The sequence below is a fragment of the Pteropus alecto genome, unplaced genomic scaffold (assembly GCF_000325575.1).
Source record: "Pteropus alecto unplaced genomic scaffold, ASM32557v1 scaffold8, whole genome shotgun sequence".
In the NCBI taxonomy this organism is placed as follows: Eukaryota; Metazoa; Chordata; class Mammalia; order Chiroptera; family Pteropodidae; genus Pteropus; species Pteropus alecto.
In genome coordinates, this window is record NW_006494609.1 from 17,102,795 (window position 1) to 17,125,491 (window position 22,697).

The 22,697-nt window shown below is 53.6% G+C and overlaps 2 protein-coding genes and 1 pseudogene across 2 annotated transcripts in view; 1 reads left to right on the forward strand and 2 right to left on the reverse strand.

The window, feature by feature from the left end:
* The first annotated feature begins 2,096 nt into the window (after positions 1-2,096).
* LOC112473880 lies at positions 2,097-2,215 on the forward strand (annotated as a pseudogene).
* Positions 2,216-5,337: 3,122 nt separating this feature from the next.
* Positions 5,338-10,113, reverse strand: SERPINA1 (serpin family A member 1). The gene is made up of 4 exons (XM_025042145.1): positions 9,483-10,113; positions 7,814-8,084; positions 6,397-6,544; positions 5,338-5,529 (listed from the first exon to the last, which is right to left on the reverse strand). The coding sequence occupies exons 1-4, from the start codon at positions 10,111-10,113 to the stop codon at positions 5,338-5,340; spliced, it is 1,242 nt and encodes a 413-aa protein (XP_024897913.1).
* Positions 10,114-15,594: 5,481 nt separating this feature from the next.
* Positions 15,595-22,697, reverse strand: part of LOC102879717 (serpin A11) — a 37,894-nt gene continuing 30,791 nt past the window's right edge. The window contains exon 3 of the mRNA XM_015599584.1: positions 15,595-15,724. Within this exon, the coding sequence (XP_015455070.1) occupies positions 15,595-15,724 (130 nt within the window). The remainder of the gene's footprint in view (positions 15,725-22,697) is intronic.

Consider the following 22,697-nt stretch of genomic DNA (forward strand, 5'->3'; position numbering starts at 1 on the left):
GTGTGTGGAATCAGGCTCGTTGTCAAAAGCCACAGCCAGAAAGGGACCTGGAGACCAGCTCTTTGGGGGAAGAGGGTCGTGAGTTTTGCAAGCTTAAGGTACAGGATCTGTAAGGGGCCAACTGATATCAAGATGGGCCGTGAACCCAGAGAGGGAAGGGGTGGAGGTGACGGAAGAGATAGCGGGGTTATCTGAGGAGTTAATGAACACACCTCGGCCTTTCAGAGATCAAGGCCAGGGGTCCACGGTGTAGGAGGGTGGGGCCCAGGGGGCAGAGCGGGAGACAGTGGGCCATGCTGCGGGAGTCTGGAGGAACAGGCTGTCACGGGGAAAGCTAAACGGGCATCTACCTTCTCCAGTAAGATAGACAGGGCATGGAATCCGGGTAATATCAAGGACTGGGGCTCGACTGAAGATTTAAAGAAACCAGGTAGGAGAGAAGGACCCTGAGGGAGAGAAACATGGTAGAGAACAGGGGGCCCCCAAGGGGACACGTCCTTGCTTCTGCAGGTGGGAGAGTCGCAGGCGAAGAGCATCGAGAGGGGGGAGGAACAGGAGGAAAGTTACAGCAAAGCACTTGTCACAGACGGCCTGCTGTGTGCGGGCCTCTGAGGAGAGAGACTCCATCCAGGGAAGGCCCACGGCCTGGCTTCGAATCCTGACCCTGGCCACTTGGAGCCAAACCTGTCCTCACCTCAGTTTTCCCCTCTGCCCGGCCTCACACCCTCACCCTCCCAGGAGGAGGCTGATGGAGAATTACTCACTTAGCAGGTGGGACTCACTTATTCTCCAGAGAGGCTTGCTGGCCTGGATGCGTCACACAGGCTGTCCCACACTCTCTTATGGCGTCTACTTACAGGGCAGTCTCGGGGGACTGGGACAGTCCATGGCCTAGTAACCCCCTTCCCCCTCACCCCCCTTCATGCAGGAAATAAGCCTGGAGAGACTCCAGCGCTCAGCCAGCGAGTACCTGATCTCATCGGAGGGCCTTGCTGTCCCTCCCTGGCGTGGCCTAGTCTAGGGGAACTAGCGGGTGCAAGGTCATCTGAAGGGTGGGGTGATGGGAGCCACTCGAAGGCCCTTGTAAGGCTAAGCATTCATCTCACTTTGATGAGAGGAGTAAATGGTTAAACACATCCAGAGCCTAGAACTGTGCCTGAGACGTGGTCGACCTAATACATGTCAGCGATTATTTGACACTGGCATTCAGTTGACATTGAAGTCACTGGCTGATGGCTGCCAAGGTGCCAGCCCTAGGAAAGCTCAGGTCGGGAGCTGGAATCCATTTCTTTTGGTCTCCAAAGTCCATTTGTCCAGGCACAGATGGGAGATAACAGGCCCCCGCCGAGTGCCACCGCTCAGAGCGACCGTGTGAAAGAATGACGTGGGGCCGTGTCGCTGTCGTTAGAGTCTTGCAGAGTGTCAGGACCTCAAAGGACCTTAATGCTCCTGCTTTGCCGGTGAGAAAACCAGGCTCACAGAGGGGCGGTGACTTCCCCAGCCCCCGTGGCATGTCAGTGGCGGAGTCATGAAAAAATCCTAGGCTCAGGGTCCATGGTCACAAACTGTGTGACTATCTGTAATTTACTCCTTTGTTAATTTTCTGCCTGTGAATCAAGAGATGGGGAAGCCGGAAGCTCGCCCCAAACCATTACCTTTGGAATCTGCAGTCTCGATTAAAGTTTAATGTTCAGTAAGAACCAGCAGTAAAAAACACAGTGCAGAATAACCCATAGAAGAAACTTTGAACGTGTTAGGCCTCATTACCCCCATTTTGCAGTAGTGGAAACTGAGACACACAGAGACCGAATGGCCTGCCCAGGAGGCTACACTAATTACAGGCTGATTTGGGATTCCTGAGTTCTTTTTACTTTGGGGGATGTGGGGTGGGCATTTTCATTCTAACATTTTAATGCTGAAAGTCACCTCGGAACTAAAGGACGTTATACTGATAATACTCAGAACATATTTTGAGGCTATTGATAACTGCAGACCAAAGAAAAAATAGCTTTTTAAAACTAATACATATTTCTAACTTGCTCTGTTCTCTGTGCTCTCTGTCAAAGTCCCACGATGGCATTAAAAAAATGCTAACGGTCTGCGGCCATGCTACCCTGAACAAGCCCAATCCTATCTGATTTCAGAAGCTAAGCAGAATCGGGCCTGGCTAGTACTTGGATGGGAGACCACCTAGGCAGACCAGGTGCCGTAGGCATAAAAAATTAAAAAAAAAAAATAATAAAGGATTGTAAGGTGACAAGGTCCTTGCAATCTGTGAGGTCAACCAAGGTTGTCTCACCTAAAAAAATAAATAAATTAAAAATAAACAAACAAACAAATAAGTAAGTAAGTAAATAAATGCTAACAGCTCTGATCTTTCATTGCCTGCGGCTCACTCGTTCCCAGATAAGCAAAGTGACGAACAGTGGTAGCAGGTGGGCACCTGGTTGTGGAAGGCAGCTTTCACTTCCGCGAGCAAATGTTCCTGGTAATTATCTGTCAACTCCACCTGGGGTCAGGCTTTCCCTGCGGGACTGTCTTGCTGTTTCCCTCTCCGGGGTGACTCTGCCCCACTCCACATCCCCCAAATTTCCTGGCAGATGCTCACCATGCCACCTGGCACGTGCTCATCACCCCTTTTCCGGCACTTTCTAACGCGGTTCCCTCCTGAGGATTGCCGTTTGTGACCTTAGCCATCACTGAAGGCTTGCTTCTTCCGTGAAGACTTCTTTGAGTGCGTTTTCCTAGATTCTAGTTGCACCAGCCAGGATGGGCTGGGTTTTGCTTTTGTCACAAAGAGCTCCGAATCTCAATGGCTAGCACCCTGGGCTGCTGCTGTGTCCTCACTGGGGAGGGAGCTGCCTTGGTGAGAGTGCCTTTCTCTGATTTCTCCACTCAGGAGCCCTAATTCCATTAGCCCTGCAGGACGTGGCCCCATGCCATTTCAAAGCAGCCCCGCAGGGCCTGGCTGCTAGTGCGCCCCGTGCTTTGCCCTCGGCACCAGTGCTGAGCATCAGCAAAGGAGCAACAGCAGAACAGCCCCAGCCTCTAGAGGAGCTCGCGGGTTGTCCGGGTTGTTCGCAGATGTTTGTGGGTCATTGCCGATGGCTCTGGAAGGACTCTGAAGGCGCAGAGTCACCACGCCACGAGGCCTGGCTTGTTACCCATGATCCATCACCATGGACCAGCGTTCGTCAAGGGTGGGAGCTGGGTCTCCTTCTCTATCCCCAGGATATTGCAGATGTTCTCATTTTCTTGCTGAACAAGTGCCCACCTCATGGGCTTGTGTGGGGGACCAAGGGAGCCACGGGATGGAAAGTAACACATAATCTGCCTTTTTCCCATTTCCGAATCCGCGCCCAAGCGTGAGAGCCCAGAAGCACCTTGACCTTCGTCTTCATCTTACAGATGAGGCTCAGATGCCCCCATCAGTCAGGGCACAGCTTGTAGTTAAAATCAAAACTTTGTTATTTGTGCTTGAAATTGAATGGGTACGTTTTCCCCTGCAAACTGCCAGAGAGGTGTAAATGTCACCGCCACGTTGTCCCTGCCTCAGCTGGGAGCCTGCTTGCGTGCCCTCGGACAGCCCGGGCCTAAGTGGGGGACCTGCCTCCTAGGCCTGGCCAGCACGCCTCCAACCTGCTGAAACTCCACTTGCCCGTCTTTAAATTGGGGATAACAATTCCTAGTCCCTGTCCTTCAAGGACCGGTTTTGAGGATCAGCAGTTACATTTTAAACACTCTAAAGTGCAGGTAAAGCTGAGGCTCAGAGAGATTTGGCACCTTCATTGAAGTCACACAGCTGGAAAGTGGCAGAATCTGAACTTGATCCAGATCCTTAGACCCTCAGGTCTGGCATCATTGTAGGTGCTTGACAATTTTCATGTTATTACTGGAATTTGTAGAAGTTGGAAGTCTCGAGGCAGAGAAAACTCAAAAGGATATGAAGCTTATTTAGGAACCAGTTGAATCTTTACTCATTATATTAAATGATGTGAAATTGTGCTTATGTGGCCATTTTGACTTAAAAGGTGTAAATTCCTATAACTCAACCTGGTTCGTCAGGTATACATCCATCCCCGGTAAGAGGCTTAGACGGTGATTACCAGGTTTGTGTGGGATGGGGCCACCCTTCCCCAGGATAAGCCCATTCCCATGAGAGTCCGGGGAGCTGGCTCCTTCAGGCTGGGGCCCAGCCAGGCTTGCTGACTGTCACAGCACTTCGCCGGGGCCTCAGAGGGTGAGAAGGAGCCCCATGGCCCCAAGTGAACAGGGTTGCTCCGGAACAGCCTCCATCTCTGGCCCGGGAGCTGTGGTTTCCCTCCAGAGACCACAGGGAGGGCCGTGGGGCAGGAACAGGCACATTGAAATGTGTCCCCGTCAGAGCTCAGCCGAGGGAGGGCAGGCAGGGCCAGGGGGTGTCGCTGGTCTGCTGTACTTCCTCTCCCAGGACCAGGGAATCATCGTAATGACTTTCCAGAGACATCCGGGACATCTTGGCCACATAATGAGGATGGAGGACATAATGAGTAGGGCTGACTTGGGGACTGACCCTGAGCAGGTGATACAGACCAGTACAAGAGACCATTGTCTTCACCTGGGAGAAGGGAGCTGCTTCTAGGGGAATGTAATTGAAGGACCTGGGCCGGAAGTGGAATGACAAGGACATATGTGTTCCCAGTCCAGCCCCATTGGGAAAGGGTCCCGGAAGGATCAGCCAGAGGTGTTTGCAGGAAAGACCTGTGAGCAGTCGGGGTTCAGGTGACGATGTGGGATGAGAAGGGGACCCAGTCTTCTCCCTCTGCTGCCGGAGACATGGCAGCTCAGTGTCCCTGCGTGAGCTGAAGGTGCTGGGGACAACAGGGAGGCAGCCTCGTGCTTGGCGCTATTAGCCCTGCAGGGTGAGGGGCTCTCATGGGGGCACAGGGGTGGGGGGCTTAGCAGGAGGACCTGGTGGATGCTTGGTGGAGGCAGGGGCCATGGGCTGGAATCTGAGCTGTACAATTGCCCTTAGCAGTTCCCAGACAAGCCTGGAGACCTGGAGCTTTGCCATCGTGATTGGGGAAGGGGCAATGAGCCATGGCTTTCAGCCAGCATTTCACCCTGGCTGAGTACCGTGCCCGGACAGTATAAATGTCTAATAAATATTAATATAATGGATACATGAAAGATCGCTGTGGCCTGCATTCCACATACACCCTGGGGACGTAAAGGGAGAATCAAAGATGAGAGTCAGGGATTTGCATGTCACACTCAAGTTTGGGCCAAGCTGGTCATTCTTTATTGTCATCTAGGGAGGGGCGGGGGGTTGGGGTGGGGACTGGACCACAGAGGCAGTTATTTTTGAGTGGGATTCATCACCTTTCCCATGAAGAGGGGACTCTTGGTGTTTTTATCATAGATGATGAAGAGGAAGGGCCTGTTAAACTGGACAGTTGGGGGAATCGACATCGGAATGGCTTCCAGGATCGTGGCTGCAGAAGCTTCTGTCCCTTTCTCGTCGATGGTCAGCACTGCCTTGTGCACGGCCTGGAGGGGAGAGAGCACAGAGGCCTGTTCTGAGCGGATACAGGTGGCCTGACCCCACCCAGGCACGGGAGCAAGGCCTGAGGAGGAGAGACTTGCCAGGGGTGGGGGTAGAGGGGGCGCTTGCCGAGGCCTGTCTCCACCAGCCTGTCCCATCCACATCCGCCCCTCCCTGCAGGGGCCACACGGGCGGCATCCACCTCCTCTGCCGACTCCACCTGCAGATCTGCACGCCTCCTTCCCGGCCAGCATTCTTGGCCTCCCTGGAAACAGCCTGCCACCTCAGGGGGCAGAGCCTTGCCTTGAACTTCTGTGTTCCTGGGACATTTCTTGTTTCTAGTACCAGATATTAAGCTCATTGGGGACCAGGATTCTGATGGGGACCTGCACAGTACCTAGTCCACAACCAGGCACTCAGTTTGTAGCCAGTATTGACTTGTAGTTGTTCCTTTGGTCACCATTAGTTCTGAATAAATGGCATCTTTAACCAAAATCACTCATTAACTCAGACTTGGTGACTCATCAGTGGCTCCCAATGTCACAGGATACAAGGGCCTAAAGTCCTCTGAAACCCCTGACCCCAGGCCTGTCTTTGTAAATATGGGTCTATCAAGGCCCAAAGAAGGGAAGGCCCTGATCAAAGATGAGACAGAAGGTCAGTGACACGACCTCAGAGGATGTCCCTAAAATGCCAGCAGCACATGAGGCCACCTCCTCCATCTGACCTCATTCCCATCTTGGTGAATGCAATGGCAGTCCTCAGAGACCTCAGTCTTTATATACATTTGTGTCCCTTTGTCCCTCCTCAGCTCCCCCCTGAGCCGCAGTCTCTTTACACAAGGAAACTACGGGCACCAGGGACAAACTCACCTTGGACAGTTTCAGGGGTTCTTGCTCACTGATGCCGGACAGGTCGGCCGCGTTACTGAAGACCTTGGTGATGCCCAGTTTGCCCAGGACAGTTGCCAGGTCGTAGGTTCCAGAAATGGACAGTTTGGGCAACTGTAAATTGGCAGACCTGTCACAGGGTTAGAAGACAAAGGAGTTTGGTGGCATTGAAAGGGCTTCCTTTTCTGCTCACTTCCCCCACACGGTGCCCTGTCTCTCTGCCCGCGGGAGGCTGGAGGTCAGTGTTGGTTTATTCTATTTGTGGGTTCTCTGCACCTGTGTCAGAGACTGTTAGAATGATCAGGATCCTCTTGTCCTGCAGAGCCTCTCAAATGCCGCCTCCTCTGAGAAGCCCTCCAGAAAGACGCAGGGTATCCTCTGGAAGAACTTTGTGCACTTCCCTTCAGGGTGTGGTCACCCCCAGACTGGGACTTTCCTGGGGCTGGACTCCCAGGGGAATGTGGGGCGTGGTGTCAGGTTCTGAGCGATATCATCCATGAATGATCAGTGCCCGCCTGGGAGTGGTTGTTCAGCCATTGTCTTCCATGGGGACAAGGGCCCGGCATGCGTGAGCTGACCGGCTCTCAGGCTCTGCTGACCGGTTCTAGATCCTGCCCCTCCTTGTTCTCGTTCCTCGGCACGGGAGGGGGCCGGGTGACGAAGAGGCGTTAGTCCTTCTCTTTTCATTGTGGCCTCATGCTGTCTTGTATTTTTCTGTTCCTTCGTCCAGACATGTTTATTATGTATTCTTTTATACGTTACTTATTTTTGTTTATTTTAAATTTTGATTTATTTGATTACTAATGTATGTTCATGTTGCACGTATTTAATGTTTACGTGTATTTTATGATGTACACGATAAAATATTCCTGAGGACATGGCCGTTGATGAATGCAGAGATGTGTACTAATTTGGGGTGCATGCTCGAGTATTCCTTCACTCCGAGGGACCCAATCACACCACACCGGATCTAGTGACAGAGGGCCTGGCCCCGTCCTCACACTCCCGCTGGGGTTTCCCACTCGGGGCCTCTGCTTTTCCGGCCCCTCCCGGCAGCTTCCCCCCCGTTTAGCCGTGGACTTTGTCTTTTTACACTACGCTCAGCTGCTGCCTTCGCCAGGAGCCCCGCCGCTTCCCTCTTGGTTCTCCGAAGTGTGTGTTGGTGTTGCTATCCCTGCACCCAGTGCTGGCACCAGGAGGGGGCAGCGTCCATGCTGGGGAGGAAGTCCCCAAGGACAGGACTTGTGCCTCCTCAGCCGTGGGCACTGTCCCTCTCACGGAGCGCGGCTGGTGCTACCTGAATTGCCGCCGGCCTCGGTCTGGAAGCACAAGGTCATGCACATTTGCTTGGTCCACTGTCCCTCCCCCTCTGGCCGGGCTTGGTGGCTTGGGCGGTCACCTTACGTATCTCTTTTCCAGGAACTTGGAGAGGACTTGCTTGGTGAGCAAGTCCTCCGCATGCTGCAGTTTCCCCTCGTCGGGCAGGAGGAACACGGCGGTGGCGTTGCCCACGTAGTCCATGAGGAGCACCCAGCTGGAGAGCGTGTCGCAGCGGTGCAGGTCAAACATGCCCAGGCGGTTCATCATGGGCACCTTGACGGTGGTGTCCTGGTCCACGTGGAAGTCCTCCTCGGTGGTCTGCTTAACCTCAAAGGGCTTCTCCCATTTGCCTGGAGGGAGGTAAAGGTGCACATCAGCCGGGATGGGAAAGGTCTGGGTGCGTGTGGACAGTAAAGGAGCCCCGAGCCTCCTCGATGAGATGCTTCTCACTGAGCCTCAGCGTCCCCATCTGTAAACTGACACTACAGCGAACATCAGGCCACTGAAAGGACTTTTGTGAGGATGACGCAAGACTAGAGTAGCGTCCAGATTTTCTCCATCTCAGAGGCCGCGGGGTGCCATCTGGGCTGGGCAGAGTAAGCATTTTAACTTGTGTTTCATGGTTATTTAATTGAGGGTTGCTTGGAAGGTTCTAAGTGAAAATTATTGGCATCAGCCATACATGGCACCCCCTGTCCGAGTCCCCCTTCCCCTTGTTAATTGGCGGTTCTCATCATTCAGGGAAATCACTCTTGTTCTTAATCTAGTGCCCTTTTCCTGGACCAGCATGTGAGATGTGGATGCCTGGGCAGCTCCCCTCTGCTATACCGAGAGAACGTCACCACCCTGCAAGTCAGAGTAGACAGGAGCCTCGGGGACGCCTGAGCCCAAGTTTCTCATGAGGTGGGAGATGGAGACTGAGGCTGGAGAGGGGAAGAGACCCGCCTAAAGCCTCACAGCAGAGCTGGGACCCACGATGTGCTGACTGTGGCCTTGGCGCTCTTTGTTGCACTCAGACCGAGGAGCGCCTGGCCTTGACTCTCACCTCCGCTGCCCCAGCCTGCTTCCGCGGGCTGTTCACACTGTGCGAGAATCCCTTCCGGGGCCCGCGGGCTCCTCACTGTTTCATTCCTCAGAGGGAGGAAGGCAGGCTGAGGGTCAAGTTTAGTTGAGCACCTACTTTGTGAGCATACGGTCCCATGTTCTTTGTAACATGTTTATTCCTTACAGAAACCTGACGACAAGGGAATTATTACGTCCGTGTTTCAGAGAGGAAACTAAGAACCTCAAAGAAGTAAAATGACTTGCTAATAAGTGGTAGAGGCAGGATTCGAGTCCTGATCGTTCTGACTGCAAATCTGTCACTCTTACTACACTGGTGCTGTTTAGAGTATGTTTCAAGAAACTCTGTTCCCTTCGTACACTCTGCTAAAGTTTGTTTTTCTGGCTCTCTGTTTGGGGAGACATTGCATTTTTTACCTCCGTCCATGCAGCGCACGTGAGAATGTGTGCAAAAGGCTCTGAAAAGTCCTGCAGGGAATGCGACGCTTTGACTGTTTTACGTTGCTCCTTAACCTTATTTCATCATGGAAAGATTTTTAGTTACATGAAGAAAACCGAATGACACATGCAGAGATGCATAGCCATATCGCATCCTGCAGTGCCGAGGAAAGTTGAAGAACTGAGTGTTTGAGAACACTCTTGGATATTTTCATGGGAATAAGATTAGGCTGGGTATGCAACCTTACCTTTAAAAAAGATGAAATTCACCAGAGCAAAAACTGTGTCTTCGTTAAGGTCTTTTACCAGATCCGTAATTTTTCCTTGGGTTCCCTTCTCTACATAATCGTTGATCTGTTTCTTGGCCGCTTCGGAGTCCTTGAAGTTGACGCTGAAGGCTTCTGAGTGGTACAGCTTCTTGACGTCCTCCAAGAACTTACTGACTAGCTTCGCATTCTCATCGATGAACAAGCCGTTGCCAGTGGTCAGCTGCAGCTGGTTATCTGGCCGGTTGAGGGCGTCAAGGAGATGATGGAAGCCTTTGTGGATATCGGCCTCTGCTCTCTCAGTGAGGTTGAAATCTAGACCCTCCAGGATCTGGGTGTGCGTGTCACCCTTGGTCCCCAGGGAGAGTGTCGCAAAGGCTGTGGCGATGCTCACTGGGGAGAAGAAGATGTTGCTGGTGTTGGACTGATGGGCCACCTGGCGGTACAGGCTGAAAGCGAAGTCCACAAGGTTCGGGGCAATCTTGTAGATGGCTCCCTTCTGGTCGTGCTCGTCTGTCTCCTGGACAGCAACTCCCTGCAGACCCTCAGCCAGGGAGCCAAGGACCAGGCAGCCTGCCAGCAGGAGGAGGCGCCACGTGATGGAGGACGGCATTATCCTGCAAGAGCAAGAGGGGGCACAACGCCCAGGTCAGGCCACAGGATGCGTCCCTCTGGCCTCCGATCACACCATGTAATGCAGCCAGTGTTTCCCGAGCATCTTCTATGTGCCCAGCACTTTCCTACGTCATCATCATTGAAAGACTCACACCAGAATCACACACCTAGATACGCTGGTTCCAGAGTCCACGCCCTCGATGGCACCACTAAAGTCTGCAATGACCTTGAAGTGCAGGTGCCAAAGCCCCTATTTACAAAGGGGAACCCGAGGCATGGGAAGCGTAAGGCGCATGCACACAGTTATCCAGGGAGCGGCCAGATCAGGCTCAGTGATGGCTGGATCTGGAACAGCCCTGGGGGGCTGCCATGGAACCCTGTTGTTTAATGGACAGAGGGGCTGCTACTCAGAAGGAGAAGGATCTTTCCCAGGAACACACAGCCAGCACACAGCAGAGCTTTGGAGAAACTCAGCAGGGGTCTGTGCCCATTCACCGCACCCGGAGCCTCAACCCTTAGTAGTTTTTCTTGGGCTGCAGGGCTGCCCTCACAATGAGTCTGCAGTCTTGGCTACATCAATGGGCTGTGGGCCCTGCAGTCAGCTTAGCTGCTCATCCTGGTCACCACCTGTGCTTCAGCTCTGGGCTCAGCAGTGACATGGGTGTTAGAGATGCTGGTCTCTCTCGTGTAGTGAGGGTGTGTATGTGGGAGGTAGCAGTTGCAAAACACATCTCTTTTCTCTTTAGACCAACCTGGGTTCTAGGTACAAGTCACTTAGTCTCAGGCCCTCGTTTTGCCTCATAGAGAAAATGAGGTTGTTGAGGGAATTTAGTAGAGTAAGTATAGACACCACATCTTACCCTCAGGGGATCTGAGAGCACGGCTCCATGAGGGAGAGGCCAGTAGGGGTTTCAAACTAGAAGCCTACAGAGGACAGGCAGGGTGGGAGATGAGTTCCATGGCTGGGGGAGACTAGGGAGCGGTGAGGCCTGTGGCTGAACCAGCCAGAGCAGCTTCTGACTAGTGAAGGTCAAAGTTAGTGTCCCCCACAGCAACATGGAGCCCGCCCTGCCCCACAGGGCTCTCTCTACTCCACATTTGCCCCAGCACCAGTCTGCAGCACCCCAAGTCCAACCTGCTCCTTCCATAGATGGGGAAACTGAGGTCTGAGCACAGGCGAATGTGCTTGCGACCACATAGCTAGCTATGACTCACAGAACTAAAGTCATCGTTTTAATAAAATACAAAGACAAAGGAGTCCTTGAATTTGGAATAGAAAAACCTCAGGGGAAAAAGTTGGAAATAAGAAATAACTGGTTTCATCTACCCCCTCAGACTTTTAAAAGTTTTTTTTCCAGTAAAAAAACAAAATGAATCACAAAACTGGTCTCTCTCTCGCCAACCACCTTTTCTCTGGCCTTCATGCCTCCAAATAATCCAAACAGAGCAGATCACACGTTCCATAAGACGTATTTATATTTTTCTTGAACTAGCCTGCGGTTGAGAGCTGAGGACGGTGCTAAAATTAGTTCTGTATCTTTCCATCTCCCTCGAGTTTCTTGTAACCTCCCCACTGGAGTTCGGTGCAGTCGCTCAGGGTTGATGGAAATTCCCCATCTTTGCAGGGCTCAGAGACCATGGGATCTGGGCCTCGGTGGAGTGGGACACTAAATACACCGAGTGGCCTCAGGACCAGAGGCTGTGGCTTCTCGCCCTGACAGGGCCACTGCTGTCCACTTGGCCTCAAGCAAGCGTCTTGTCCTGGGGCCTTGCTCCCCCCACCTGATGGACTAAGGTGGGAGGAGACCTAAATGAGGTCCCTGGGCATTAATGTCGGATCCTTAATTAGGGGGGTGTCTGGGTTTCCTGGAGCAAAACGGACTGAGACTTCCCATGGGGAGAGATGGGTGTGGTGCCCTCCCCCTTAAGGTGGCAAGGCCCACGGGGGCTGAGTGGAGAGGGGCCCCCGGTCTATCTTCCTGGGTGTTACATCACCCGCTCTGGCTTCCTCCTTTCACAGTAAGAGATGCGAGGCCCCGAGCCGGTCACGGCCTTGCCAAGGCCACACAGCGAGTCAGTGACAAAGCAGGAACAAGCCTTGGTTTTCTCATCACTGGAACCACAGACCGAGACGGCCGTGTCCTCAGGTCTCAGACTCTGTGAATGTCAGAACCGGGTCCCGGGGGACCCTGACATTGGCTTTGAGCCTCCTGTTGGCTTCGTTTTGTGTCCCAGTCTGTTCCTTACCACTTTAGGGGCCCGAGACTTCTGCTCTCTCCTTCTATGAAAGGCAGCACTCCGCACCCCCGAAAGCCCAGAACTAGGGAAACTAGCCCCAGATGAGAAAATAGATATGAGGCACCCAGAGGTATATGGACCAAGATTTAAAGCAAAAAGGACGAAGATGTCATGGGGACATTCCCGGAGTCCGGGTCGGGTAGGAGCAGGCTTGGCCAGGGAGGAGAGAGCGAAGGAAGCCATGCCTGTTGCCTAATCTCACATCATTTCCACCCAGGAGCATGAACTGAGTGACCGAGAGTGACTCAGCAGGGTCTAGGGAAGCAACTGTGCCGTCAGATCACAACCTGCTGAAACTTGGCATTAAATAAGCCCAGGTGTGACCCAGCCCTGCTACTTATGGGCGAGTGGCCTTGGGCAAGTGACTTCACTTCTTTGAGCCTCAGCTTCCTGTCTGTAAAGTGGAGAAAAGAATGTCTCACAGGGCAGAGGTGAGGGACAAACAAGGTGATGGGTGGGCGGGCGCCTGCCAGATGGGGAGGCCTTCCCTCCCTGTAGGTGCACACAGGTAGGGGTCGCGCTTGAGAACGGGCAGATTTCCTCCTGGCCAGTTGCCACATTGCCCAGGACCAGGGAAGGGGCCCCCTCCTGCTCAGCAATGAACCACCTTTGAGTTTGGAAAAATTTTAATTCAATTCTCCAATTATTTATTTTTTGCCTATTAGCCGCCAAACCCTCTGCTCAGCAAACAGCATCACTGTCGTCATCGTCACTCATAGTGAACATCAGATGTTTTATATGCAGCGTTTCATCTGATCTTCCCTCAAAGCTTACCCTTCAAGGTGGGAATTATTATTATTAGCCCCGTTTTATAGATGGAGAAATCGAGGCCTACAGAGGTTAAGTAAGTTACTGAGAACCACAGAGCTACTTGCTTATGGGGCTGGGATTGAACCCTGGGCATTTCAGTTCCAGAGCCTGGCATTTAATCTTTCGCTGTGTAGGAAATTGAAGCCAGAGGCCTTGTAGCAGAGAATCTCAGAGATGAATGGGGCAGCGTCACACTGTGGCTAAGATCCGAGGCTCTGAGCCCAGAATGCCTGAGTTCCATTCGCTATCAGCTCTGTGACCTCGGGCAAGTGACTTCACCAATCTGAACCTCAGTTTTCTGGAAATGATAGGGTGTACTCCCTCACAGAGCTCTTGTGCAAATTAAATATGTGCACGGTGCCAAGAAATGCCTGGCACCCTGCTCTCGGAAGCATCTGTTCTCAGAGCGCTACACGGAAGTCTCGTCACCCTGAGCTTGGTCATCTTCGTAGCCCCATCTCCAAAACCCAGTGACAGAGGAGTCATACCCTTCCAACACTCCGGAGACCAAGGCCGGTAAGGGTAGGGTGAGGAGAAGGAGGGCAAAGGTTATCTACATTTTGTCCAAGAGGAGAGAGAGGTTGAGTAACCGTTCATGGTCACCCAGCATCAGTGAGGCCCACAGCCAGCCCAGCCTTCCCAGTCCCGACTGGCACCTAAGACCTGAGAGGATTAATGTCGACAGTAAGAACGGGATCAGGAGCGTGGGTTCTGGAGCCAGGTGGCCCGAGTTTGAATCCTGGGTGGTGTGTAATTTGGGGCAAGCTGTGAACTTCTCTGTCCTCAATTTCCTCACCTACGAAAGGAGAATCACCATGGTAACTACCTCAGAAGATGCTGGGAGGCTTAAATGCGGGACTGCACGTAAGGAGCTTGGAAGGTGCCCGGCCAGAGCGAGGGCTCAGGAACATAGCTTGAACCCCAGTGATGGTGCCCCTCCCAGGGGTTCCCATCTTAAACTGCGCATGAGGGCGCCCTGAAGCCCACTGTGCTCAGGGAGGCCCATCGTGATGCCTCCAGCTGAGCATATCACCCAATGAGCAGCTGGAACTCTGGGCTTCTAATCTCCGCTGGCTTCCCCACCAGGTCCCTACATGAGCCTGGGCTTCCCGCTGTCCCTTTTTGGGCCTTAATTTCCTCATCTGTAGAAGAGGGTAAGTCACACACCCAAACAGCCGGGGGTGAGGGGGTGAGGGGGTGAGGCCTGCAGGAGGCAACTGGCAGGAAAGACGCAGGAGCTGTGCCAACAGAAACGTGCTCCTTCCTGGGTCCCTGGACTCCGTAGCCAGATACTTACTTTCACTTCTGCTCATAGTAGGCCAGTTTATCCACCAGTAGATACTGGGGAGGCCCTGGGATGCTGTTACTATGACAACAGGAGGCCCACCCCGCTCCATTGTCCCTGCCTCTTCGGGGGGCGGCCTGGGCAGTGCAGGGACCCGGAGGCCCCGCTGGGGGCCCTCTCCACTGGAAGGCATACTTACGGTTCACTGTTCTAGGCCGGGGCTGGTGACCAAGGCTGAGGAGACAGAGCCCTGTTCTCGTCCGTATTTAAGCAGTGGACCCAGGGGAGTGACGGGGGAGGCTGCCGGTGAATATTAACCAAGGTCAACCCAGTTATCAGAGGAGCAAACAGAGACCAGGTCCTTCCACCAACACCGAGCCGCCCGCCCACGCTGCCTGTCTGTGCTCTGCCCGGACAGTGGGGCCCTCTGCTCTGTACACCAAAGGGAGTCATTGTACCCAGCTCGTAAACCACAGCATCCAAAGTGGGGGTGGCATGACTCAGGCGCTGCGGGACAACATTACTGGCTGGGCCCTGCACGCCCTCTGGGGAGTTCTCAGTGGCCGCCTTGTTGGTAGTGAGAGCTCCCATTTACTGAGCCACCTCGAAATGCCTGCCGCTGCTGAAGATGCACCGCGGAACTGGGGGGTGGGGAGGGGCTGCAGTAGGTTACGTGCCCACTTGGCAGACAGGGAAACTGAGGCCTATAGCAGAGAGGCTGCTCATTCAAAGTCACCAAGCCAGCCTCATACAAAAGCTCTGTCAGCTTCCCCGAGGAGAAGGTAGAGCATGACCGATGGGGACAGACGCTTTAGCTGACATAGGTGGCCACGGGCGCAGATCAGAGAGTAAAGCTGGAGAGAAGAGTTGTGCACGCAGCTTCACCTGTCTAACCCGGGGGGTGTTTTCACCTGTGCCACTGGGGTTCGGATGTCCCGCCCCCTAGCGTAGTTGTCGGGGACACACGAAATGACTTCTGTAGAATGCCTACGCACAGTAGGTTCTTTACTGTGGCCTGCATAGCCCTCTGGAAGCCCTGATCTTCAGGCTTCTCTGGGCGAGAGGAGGCCCAGTTCCCAGCCAGCCTCAGACCTGTTTCTGTTTCCACCGCGTGTGCTCCTGGCAGATGGCTTTGATCCACGCACTGCTGGAATTTCCCTCGGGAACGTGGCCCCGTTCTGGGGCTATTGCAGGCCCTTCGGGGCACAGGTGGAGGCTGAGGGCGGCAGTGCAGGGTGAGGCCTGTAGGCCCCCATTTGGCAGACCACGGCACACTCTAAAAACGCCCTCACCCCCAGCCCCGTGCCCACTTAGAACGCAGTATGCTCCATGGCGATTTGCTGAATGAGTGGATGGACGAATCCATTTTTGTCCCTGCTCTCGTGCCCCAGTCCTAGTTGTGGGACTCTGCCTGGCGAATGACCGACAGGTTCCTCTAGCACACAGGCTCAGGCCAGGGAAGCGGTGTCCCAGGCAAGCTGTTTAAGCCCCGTGTCACCGAGAGGTGACAGAGCCCACCTCTCGGGCAGCAGTGAGGATTAAACTCAGCAGTTCAGGGTGCATGCAGAGCACACCGTGAGCCCTTTATGATGTTGTCCGCCCCACCCCGCAGGGCGGGGAGGGGGGAGGTCCCCCAGGTGGGAGTGGGGAGAGGGGAGCCCTCCCTCCTGACTCCCCAGCTCCACAGTCTGGCTTCAGGGCCCCGACTCTTCCCCTGGAGCTGGCTGAACAGGCATCTCCCCAGGGCCTCACAGCTTGGAGAGCTAGGCCGTGACTGAGGTGAGGCTGCCCTCCACGCTTCCTGGGCATTTCTTCCTCTCTTCGTGCCTCAGTTTCCCCATCTTTATAATGGCCTTTCTCCAAGCTCCGCTGCCCCTCCCACCTCTCGCGCTGGATGGACAGCGGCAAGGGCCCCACCTTCCCAGCTTTGGCCAAGGTCAGCTCCCGAAGCCCGGTGGCCTGGGGACTAGTACGAGGGCATTGCCCCCTCTACCTCCAGTTCCTGGTGCTGTGGTGGTGGCCGCGCCTCCCGTGGTGATGGGCCCTCCTCTTCCTCTTCCTCTGGGTTCTGGGTTGCTGAGCACTACAGCACGCAGGCCATATGTGCCCTGAGCACAGTGCCCAGGCTCTGCCCGCCCGGGAGGAGGAAGGCTCTAGGTGGCTGGTGGAGGAAGCTGGTCTGGGTGGGGCAGGGAGCTGGGGCAGGAAGCCACATTGCACAAAGCTGCCAATAGCTAGGAGGACGTCGAGTAGCCTTTTCTGGCCCAGGCAGTCCTACGCGTCGCCTGCTATTCCTGCCATATCCGGCCTGTGTGACCCAGGACGAGTCGCCCAATTTCTCTGTAAGAGAGACAGTGGCAATAGCTCAAAAGATTCCTGGAAATGACAAACATCACTCTTCTGGCCTGGCACTAGCATCTTGGCAGGTTTCCAGGCCCAGTTAGAGAAGGAAGAGGACTGAGCCACCTCTGAAGCACCCAGAGGGAACCTCTTGGAGGCTGAGAAGGGTCTATGCATGTCCCAGACCCTGGCTGGGTGCAGAAGGGATGCAAGCCATCACGCGGGGTCTGGGACATTGGAGGAGGCATGGAGTCGGAGACCGTGAGAGGCTCAGGGTTGAGGGCCCGTCCCTTCTGAGTCAGGGGCTCCATGCTCCGTCCTTTCTCACCCCATCCTCACACTCCCCACTCCCCACGTCCCCCGCCCCACTCCCGTAGCATTCATACTGCAGAGAGGTCCCTGGACACACATCCTGGGAAGAAAGTGGTGGGACGATCTGGGAAAACGAGCAAGGACTGAATCCCCGGGGTGAGGGGCACCCAGTGGCCACTCTTGCAGGCGCTGTATCCCATGAACCACAAGGCACGGTGGGGAGAGTCTTGTCTACTTGGTTAGTTCTGAAATTGTCAATTTTAGCATCCGGGCTGATTCCCTGGGAGTGGATGCATCATAGGAAGAGCCCGTGAGCTGGCTGTAGATCAGCAGGGGAGACCTTACCCTCCCACAGGCCCTGCCTAGAGATGGGAGCGGGATGGAGGGGAGCGTGACACCCGAGGTAGGGGATCTGCAACAGGCAGGGAGGGAAGGGGTGTGTGAGGGGCCCTGGACCAAGGAGATCAAGGCCCAGAGGCCCAGACTGGTCAGCAGAGCACTGGTGAACTTCAGGGGTGCCGCAGCCATTGGCAGAGTCCCCAGGGAGCGTTGGAACAGGCCTGTCCCGTGCACACGCACAGACAAGCCGCGTGCGCTTCCTCTCCCAGCTCTCCCCGCGCTTACTGTGGGGTCTCCCTTCTTCGGGGTGCAGAGTGGGTCAGGCCTGGGCCTGGGGGCTAAACACCGAGTTCAGCTCTTAACTCCACCGCTCTTTTCGTGAGCCCTTAGCCACTTTGCCTCTCGGAGCCTCGGTTTCCTCATCCGTGAGATGGGGAATAAGCACGGTCAGTTCTCCCAGGATTGTGCAGTCAAAGAGACGACGACGTGCAAGACTGGGGTGGCTTCAGGCAGAGACGGGCCCCGTGTCAATGCCGACCACCGGATGCTCTTCGGGGGACGTGTCCTGGGCCCAGGAAGCCTTTCACATGGGTGCCAGGGGCCTGAGTAGGGGGAAGGTTTGGGGAGCAGCGTTGTTTGTCCTGGGACAAAGAGCTCACTTTGCTTCCTGAAGGCACAGGGTCAGGTGCAATTAGCATCCTCCTGAGCACCTGTGAGGTGTGGAGGGCAGAGTCGGACGTGGGGTGGTCGGAGCCGGGCCGACCTGGACTCGAGGGGGGACTTCATTTCACCTCTCTGAGCCTCAGTTTCCTCATCTATAAAATGGGGGTGCTATGAGTCTCCCAGACTTGTTACGAGGTGATGCTCGTGAAATCTTTAACACCAGCTTACGCTGTTAGCATAACCGGCCCTGCCTTCTCATGACGCAGTGGTCAGACGTTCTAGGTTTTCTCTTCCAGGAGGTGAATTGAATTTGCACCGCGAATTTGTCTCCTTTTGGCATCTTGTGAATTTACCGACTTGCGACTCCCAGGGGGGCGGGGGGGACTCTCTTTCCTTCCTCTTTCTCCGGCCCCACTTCCTATGTGTGGTTCGACTCTTGCTTTTTCTGGAAATATTTGGCTAATTCACAGCTGCTTGTTTTCACTCCTCATCCTTACTCAGAGAGAGAAAAAGAAGGCAAATCTAGGCATTGTAAGCAACAACACAGTTAACGAGAGGAATAAAACACACATCTCCAGCTTCATCCCCTACTTGTTAAAATTAAAAAAAAAAAACACTAATGTTTTTATTATAAAGCTAACCTTTTCCATACTTTAACTTTACCCTTTTGAATTTGAGGGCCATTTTGGCCATTATAGACTGTCAGCTTTTAGGATACTCGGCTTGTCCTGGTTAACTACTTTCGATATTTCCTTTCGGATGGCCAGATTGTCAGTTTGACCAATAGGAGCGCCTTTAAATTACCTGTCTCTCTTCGCCTTTCAGCAAAATTTCACAAAGCACACGCTTGTTTTCTAGCAATGAGAGATGTCCCAGGCCCATCTTCATTTTCTCCTGCCTCAAGACATGGCGTCGGCGACCCTCTGGGGGGCTGCAGGAGACGCCCGAGGACTTTGGGACTTGTTTTGCAGAAATCGAGTCCCTGCGTGGGCGGCTCAGATAACAGAGAGCAAGAGGGCTCTTCAGACTTGCCCAACTCGGACCTTGGGTTGAAATAGTTCGATTCACCTTGTTGTCGTCTTTCATGTTGACTTTGAGCGTTTCTGTTTGCTTGGTTTGAACGTGTCTCTCACTGCTTTCATTTTGCAATACGAATCCGCAAACTGACGCCACGGTGTGGCTTTTCTCCAGCACGTACTGTGTGCCAGGCTCTGTTTCAGTGCCGTGCAATGGGTGCCATTAACACCCCCTTAGTGCCGATGAGGTAACTGAGGCACGGAGCGTCACCGTGATGCTGGCGATGGAGGCCCATCTGGCCTGCTGCCCAGTGTGTTTGTGTGGCCGGCAAGCCATGCATGGTTTCTACGTTTTCAAGGGGTTGAGAAAAAAAATCAAAAGAAACATAATATTTTGTGACACAAGAAAATGATGTGAAATTCAGTTTTCAGTGTCCACATGTAAGGTTTTATGGGAGCATAGCCATGCCCATTCATTTATTGTCCGTGGCTGCTTTCCTACTATGGTAGCGGAGTCGAGAGGTTGCAACAGGAACCGTGTGACCCGCAAAGCTGAAAATATTGACTATTTGGCCTTTCCAGAACACGGTTGCCGATGCCTGCCCAGCTGTCTGTTGCATCTTTGCCTCCTGGGCTGCCAGCTTTTGTGAAGGTTTCTCTTTGTCCCGAAATGGAAGCAGCTTTCCCTTCCTCTTTGCACGGCTGACTCAGTGTGTTCCCCCACGTCCGGGCCCAGGACGAATTCATCGGTAAGACTTCCTGATCCCCCACCCCACAGCCTGGCTTTGCTGGGTTAGGTCTCCCTCCTGCTGCTTCCACGGCACGTTGCACATGACCTTTTAGAAAGAACGCTTATCATGACAAGTGATAATTGCCGAGCACGTAGCACACGCCAGATGGCATTCTAAGCGTTTCGGAAAGATTAACTCTTCTCATCCTCACAATACACCTGTGACGCGGGTGCCTTTGTTACAGATAAAGAGACTGAGGATCATAGAGGACAAGCAACTAGCCCTAGGTCACGGGGCTGGTGAAGGCAGAAGAGAGATTCGATCCTGGCTGTGTGACTGCGGGACGAGACTCCAAACCCCAGAGCTCAGCTCTAACCCCAGACTGCAGTTACCTGAGGGCAGGGCCGAGTATTTTCATTTTTTCTGACTGGGCTGAGCACAAAACAGGTTCTCAGATGATCCTTGATGAGCTGAGTTAACAGGAATGAAGTAGAGTATAAGTGGAATATGTCTTTGATCAGATGATGATGGTGTCTCGCTAGGGTCAACCTGTGAAAACCTTTAGAATGTAAATAAAAAATTTGCCTGGGCGTGCGACCTCTTCGATTAACACACAAACAGTTGTTTTGTCTGTTTGAGCTGGAAGCCATCATATGAGGTTGCCCCTCGCAGCCACGACCTGGAGCCTGGCTCTCCTACTCGCCTGCCCGGATTCTCACCATTACCCAAAGCTGCTTCTGCCATCTGCCTGCTCAGTCAGCTCTGGACCGGTACATGGGAGGACCGCAGAGTGCGGGCCGAGGTGTCATGGCGAAATGCCACCCAGGGAAGAGGATCGCATCACAGCCTGCCGTCCCCTCCTTCTGTCCTCCCCGTGGCTCTGCCGGGTGCGTGCAGGGGCCTCTCCCCTCGGCCCGCTGCCCCAGAGCTGACCCTGCCACTTCCCCACACCCACAGCTGCTCACAACATCATCCTGGCAGAAGCAACCCATTCTCTGCTCGGTGCCGGGCACTGTACACAAACTCTCGTCCTCCCCAAAGCTCTGTTAGTACCTGCACTTTGCAGACGAGGTTCAGAGAGGATAAACCGAATGCCCCTGTGAAACCTCTCCACTGCTACCGCCGGGCTATGTGCCATCATGGCTTCCCTGCCCTTACTTTCGATGCATTTATTTTTATCGAGGCATTAGTTACATGCAGTTAAATCCTACGTGCACAGTTCAGTACATTTTCACATGAGTGTACATCTGTAACCTCTACGCTGATCGAGATATAAAGAACAAATTCTTCAACCCAGAAAGTTCCTTCCTGTCAGTCTCCCCATCTCCCTTGCAAGGTCACTTCTGCTCAGACTCCTGTCTCCACTGATTAGTTTTATCCCTTTTAGAAGGGAAGGAAAAACGAGAACACTTTGTGTATGTTTTTTTTGCGTCTGGCTGTTTTCGATCAACATCGTATTTTTTGAAATTCATTGAAGTGGTTGCCTATATCGACGTCGTGCTCAGTTTCTTGCTGAGCACAGCGCCCTTGGAAGGATGTACCACAGTTAGTCTGTCTGTTGATAGATGGCTCGTTGCTTCCGATTTTGACCACGATGAATAAAGCTTCTGAGCATTCGTGTGTGAGTCTTTGTGGGAACACGCTTTCATTTCTCCTGAGTGGAATGGCTAGTTCTAGGGCAGCATGTGCTAAACTTGAGAAGGCACTGCTCCCTCCTCTCCATCTTCCCCTTCCGATGTCTCTGAAGGCTTCCAGGACTGCAGTGGAGACGCAGTTCAAATCCCAGATCTGCCTCTAAGTGCTAAGAGCCTGGAGCCAGTCACGTCATCCACTTTGTGGAATAGGATTGATGATCTTGACCTCTCGGGGTTCCAGTAAGGACTGCAGGGGACACGGATTAGGAAGGCCTGGCTCAATAAATGTGTTTTCCCTTTTCTCTCACCCTCAGGACTGTGTAACTGTTGTTTCAATGACAGGCAAATGAAAATGAAGTAATTCAGTGAAATGACTGCAAGCAAACAAACAAAAAACCCAAAATGCTCCAGGAATTAATTGAGAAATCAATGATTTCCATCCTACTAAAACAGGTTCTCGGGGGCTCGTTTTTGAGTGAGTGTTGGGCAAGCTAGGTAAACAGAGCTAGGTCAACATGCCTTCCGGAAGAAGGTCTGGGCTGAGCAAACAGCAGGACCCTGTTTTCTGGGCTCCCCTTCTTCCCTCCCCCTCCTCTCTTCCCTCCTCCCTGCTCCCTCCTCTTCTCCCCTTCCCCCCTGGATCCACTGGGCCAAAAGGAAGGAGATGGGAAAGGCTTGTTGAGCAACCCTGCACAGGTGCCAGAGGCTGTGGGATGGCACCAAGGGAGAAGTGGCCTTCTGCTTCCCAGGGCTGGAGCCTCCGGCTCCCCAGAAGGGTGGGGCTATTAGGGGGCTTGAAGGCAAAGGTTTCTCTCTCTCTCTCTCTCTCTCTCACACACACACACACACACACACGCGCGCACACACACACGTCACCACCCCTACCTGAGATGCTGAGACTTCTGTTTCTTGCATGAAAAGCTCTGGGAAAATGCCAGTCCTGACACTTTCTGGGACAGTGTAGGCTTTGGCAAGACCTTGGGATTTGGGGCCAATCCCAGCAGCCTCAGTTCAGTGTGAACAACTGACCTAACCTCTGTGGCTTCACTACCCTTATCTGTAAATGGAGCTTAGAGTTCCAAAGTCTCAGGGTAGTTCTTAGGGTAAAATAGGAAATGTACATAAAGGACCAGAGAGAAAGCAGGCGCTCCGCG

Excerpts from the sequence above, each read along its gene's own strand:
- SERPINA1 (XM_025042145.1), bottom strand. The coding sequence starts at position 10,113 with ATGCCGTCCTCCATCACGTGGCGCCTCCTCCTGCTGGCAGGCTGCCTG. Across the intron at positions 8,085-9,482 it reads GAATTTCATCTTTTTTAAAG|GCAAATGGGAGAAGCCCTTT; the intron begins GTAAGGTTGCAT and ends ACCTCCCTCCAG. Across the intron at positions 5,530-6,396 it reads AACCCCTGAAACTGTCCAAG|GCCGTGCACAAGGCAGTGCT; the intron begins GTGAGTTTGTCC and ends TCTCCCCTCCAG.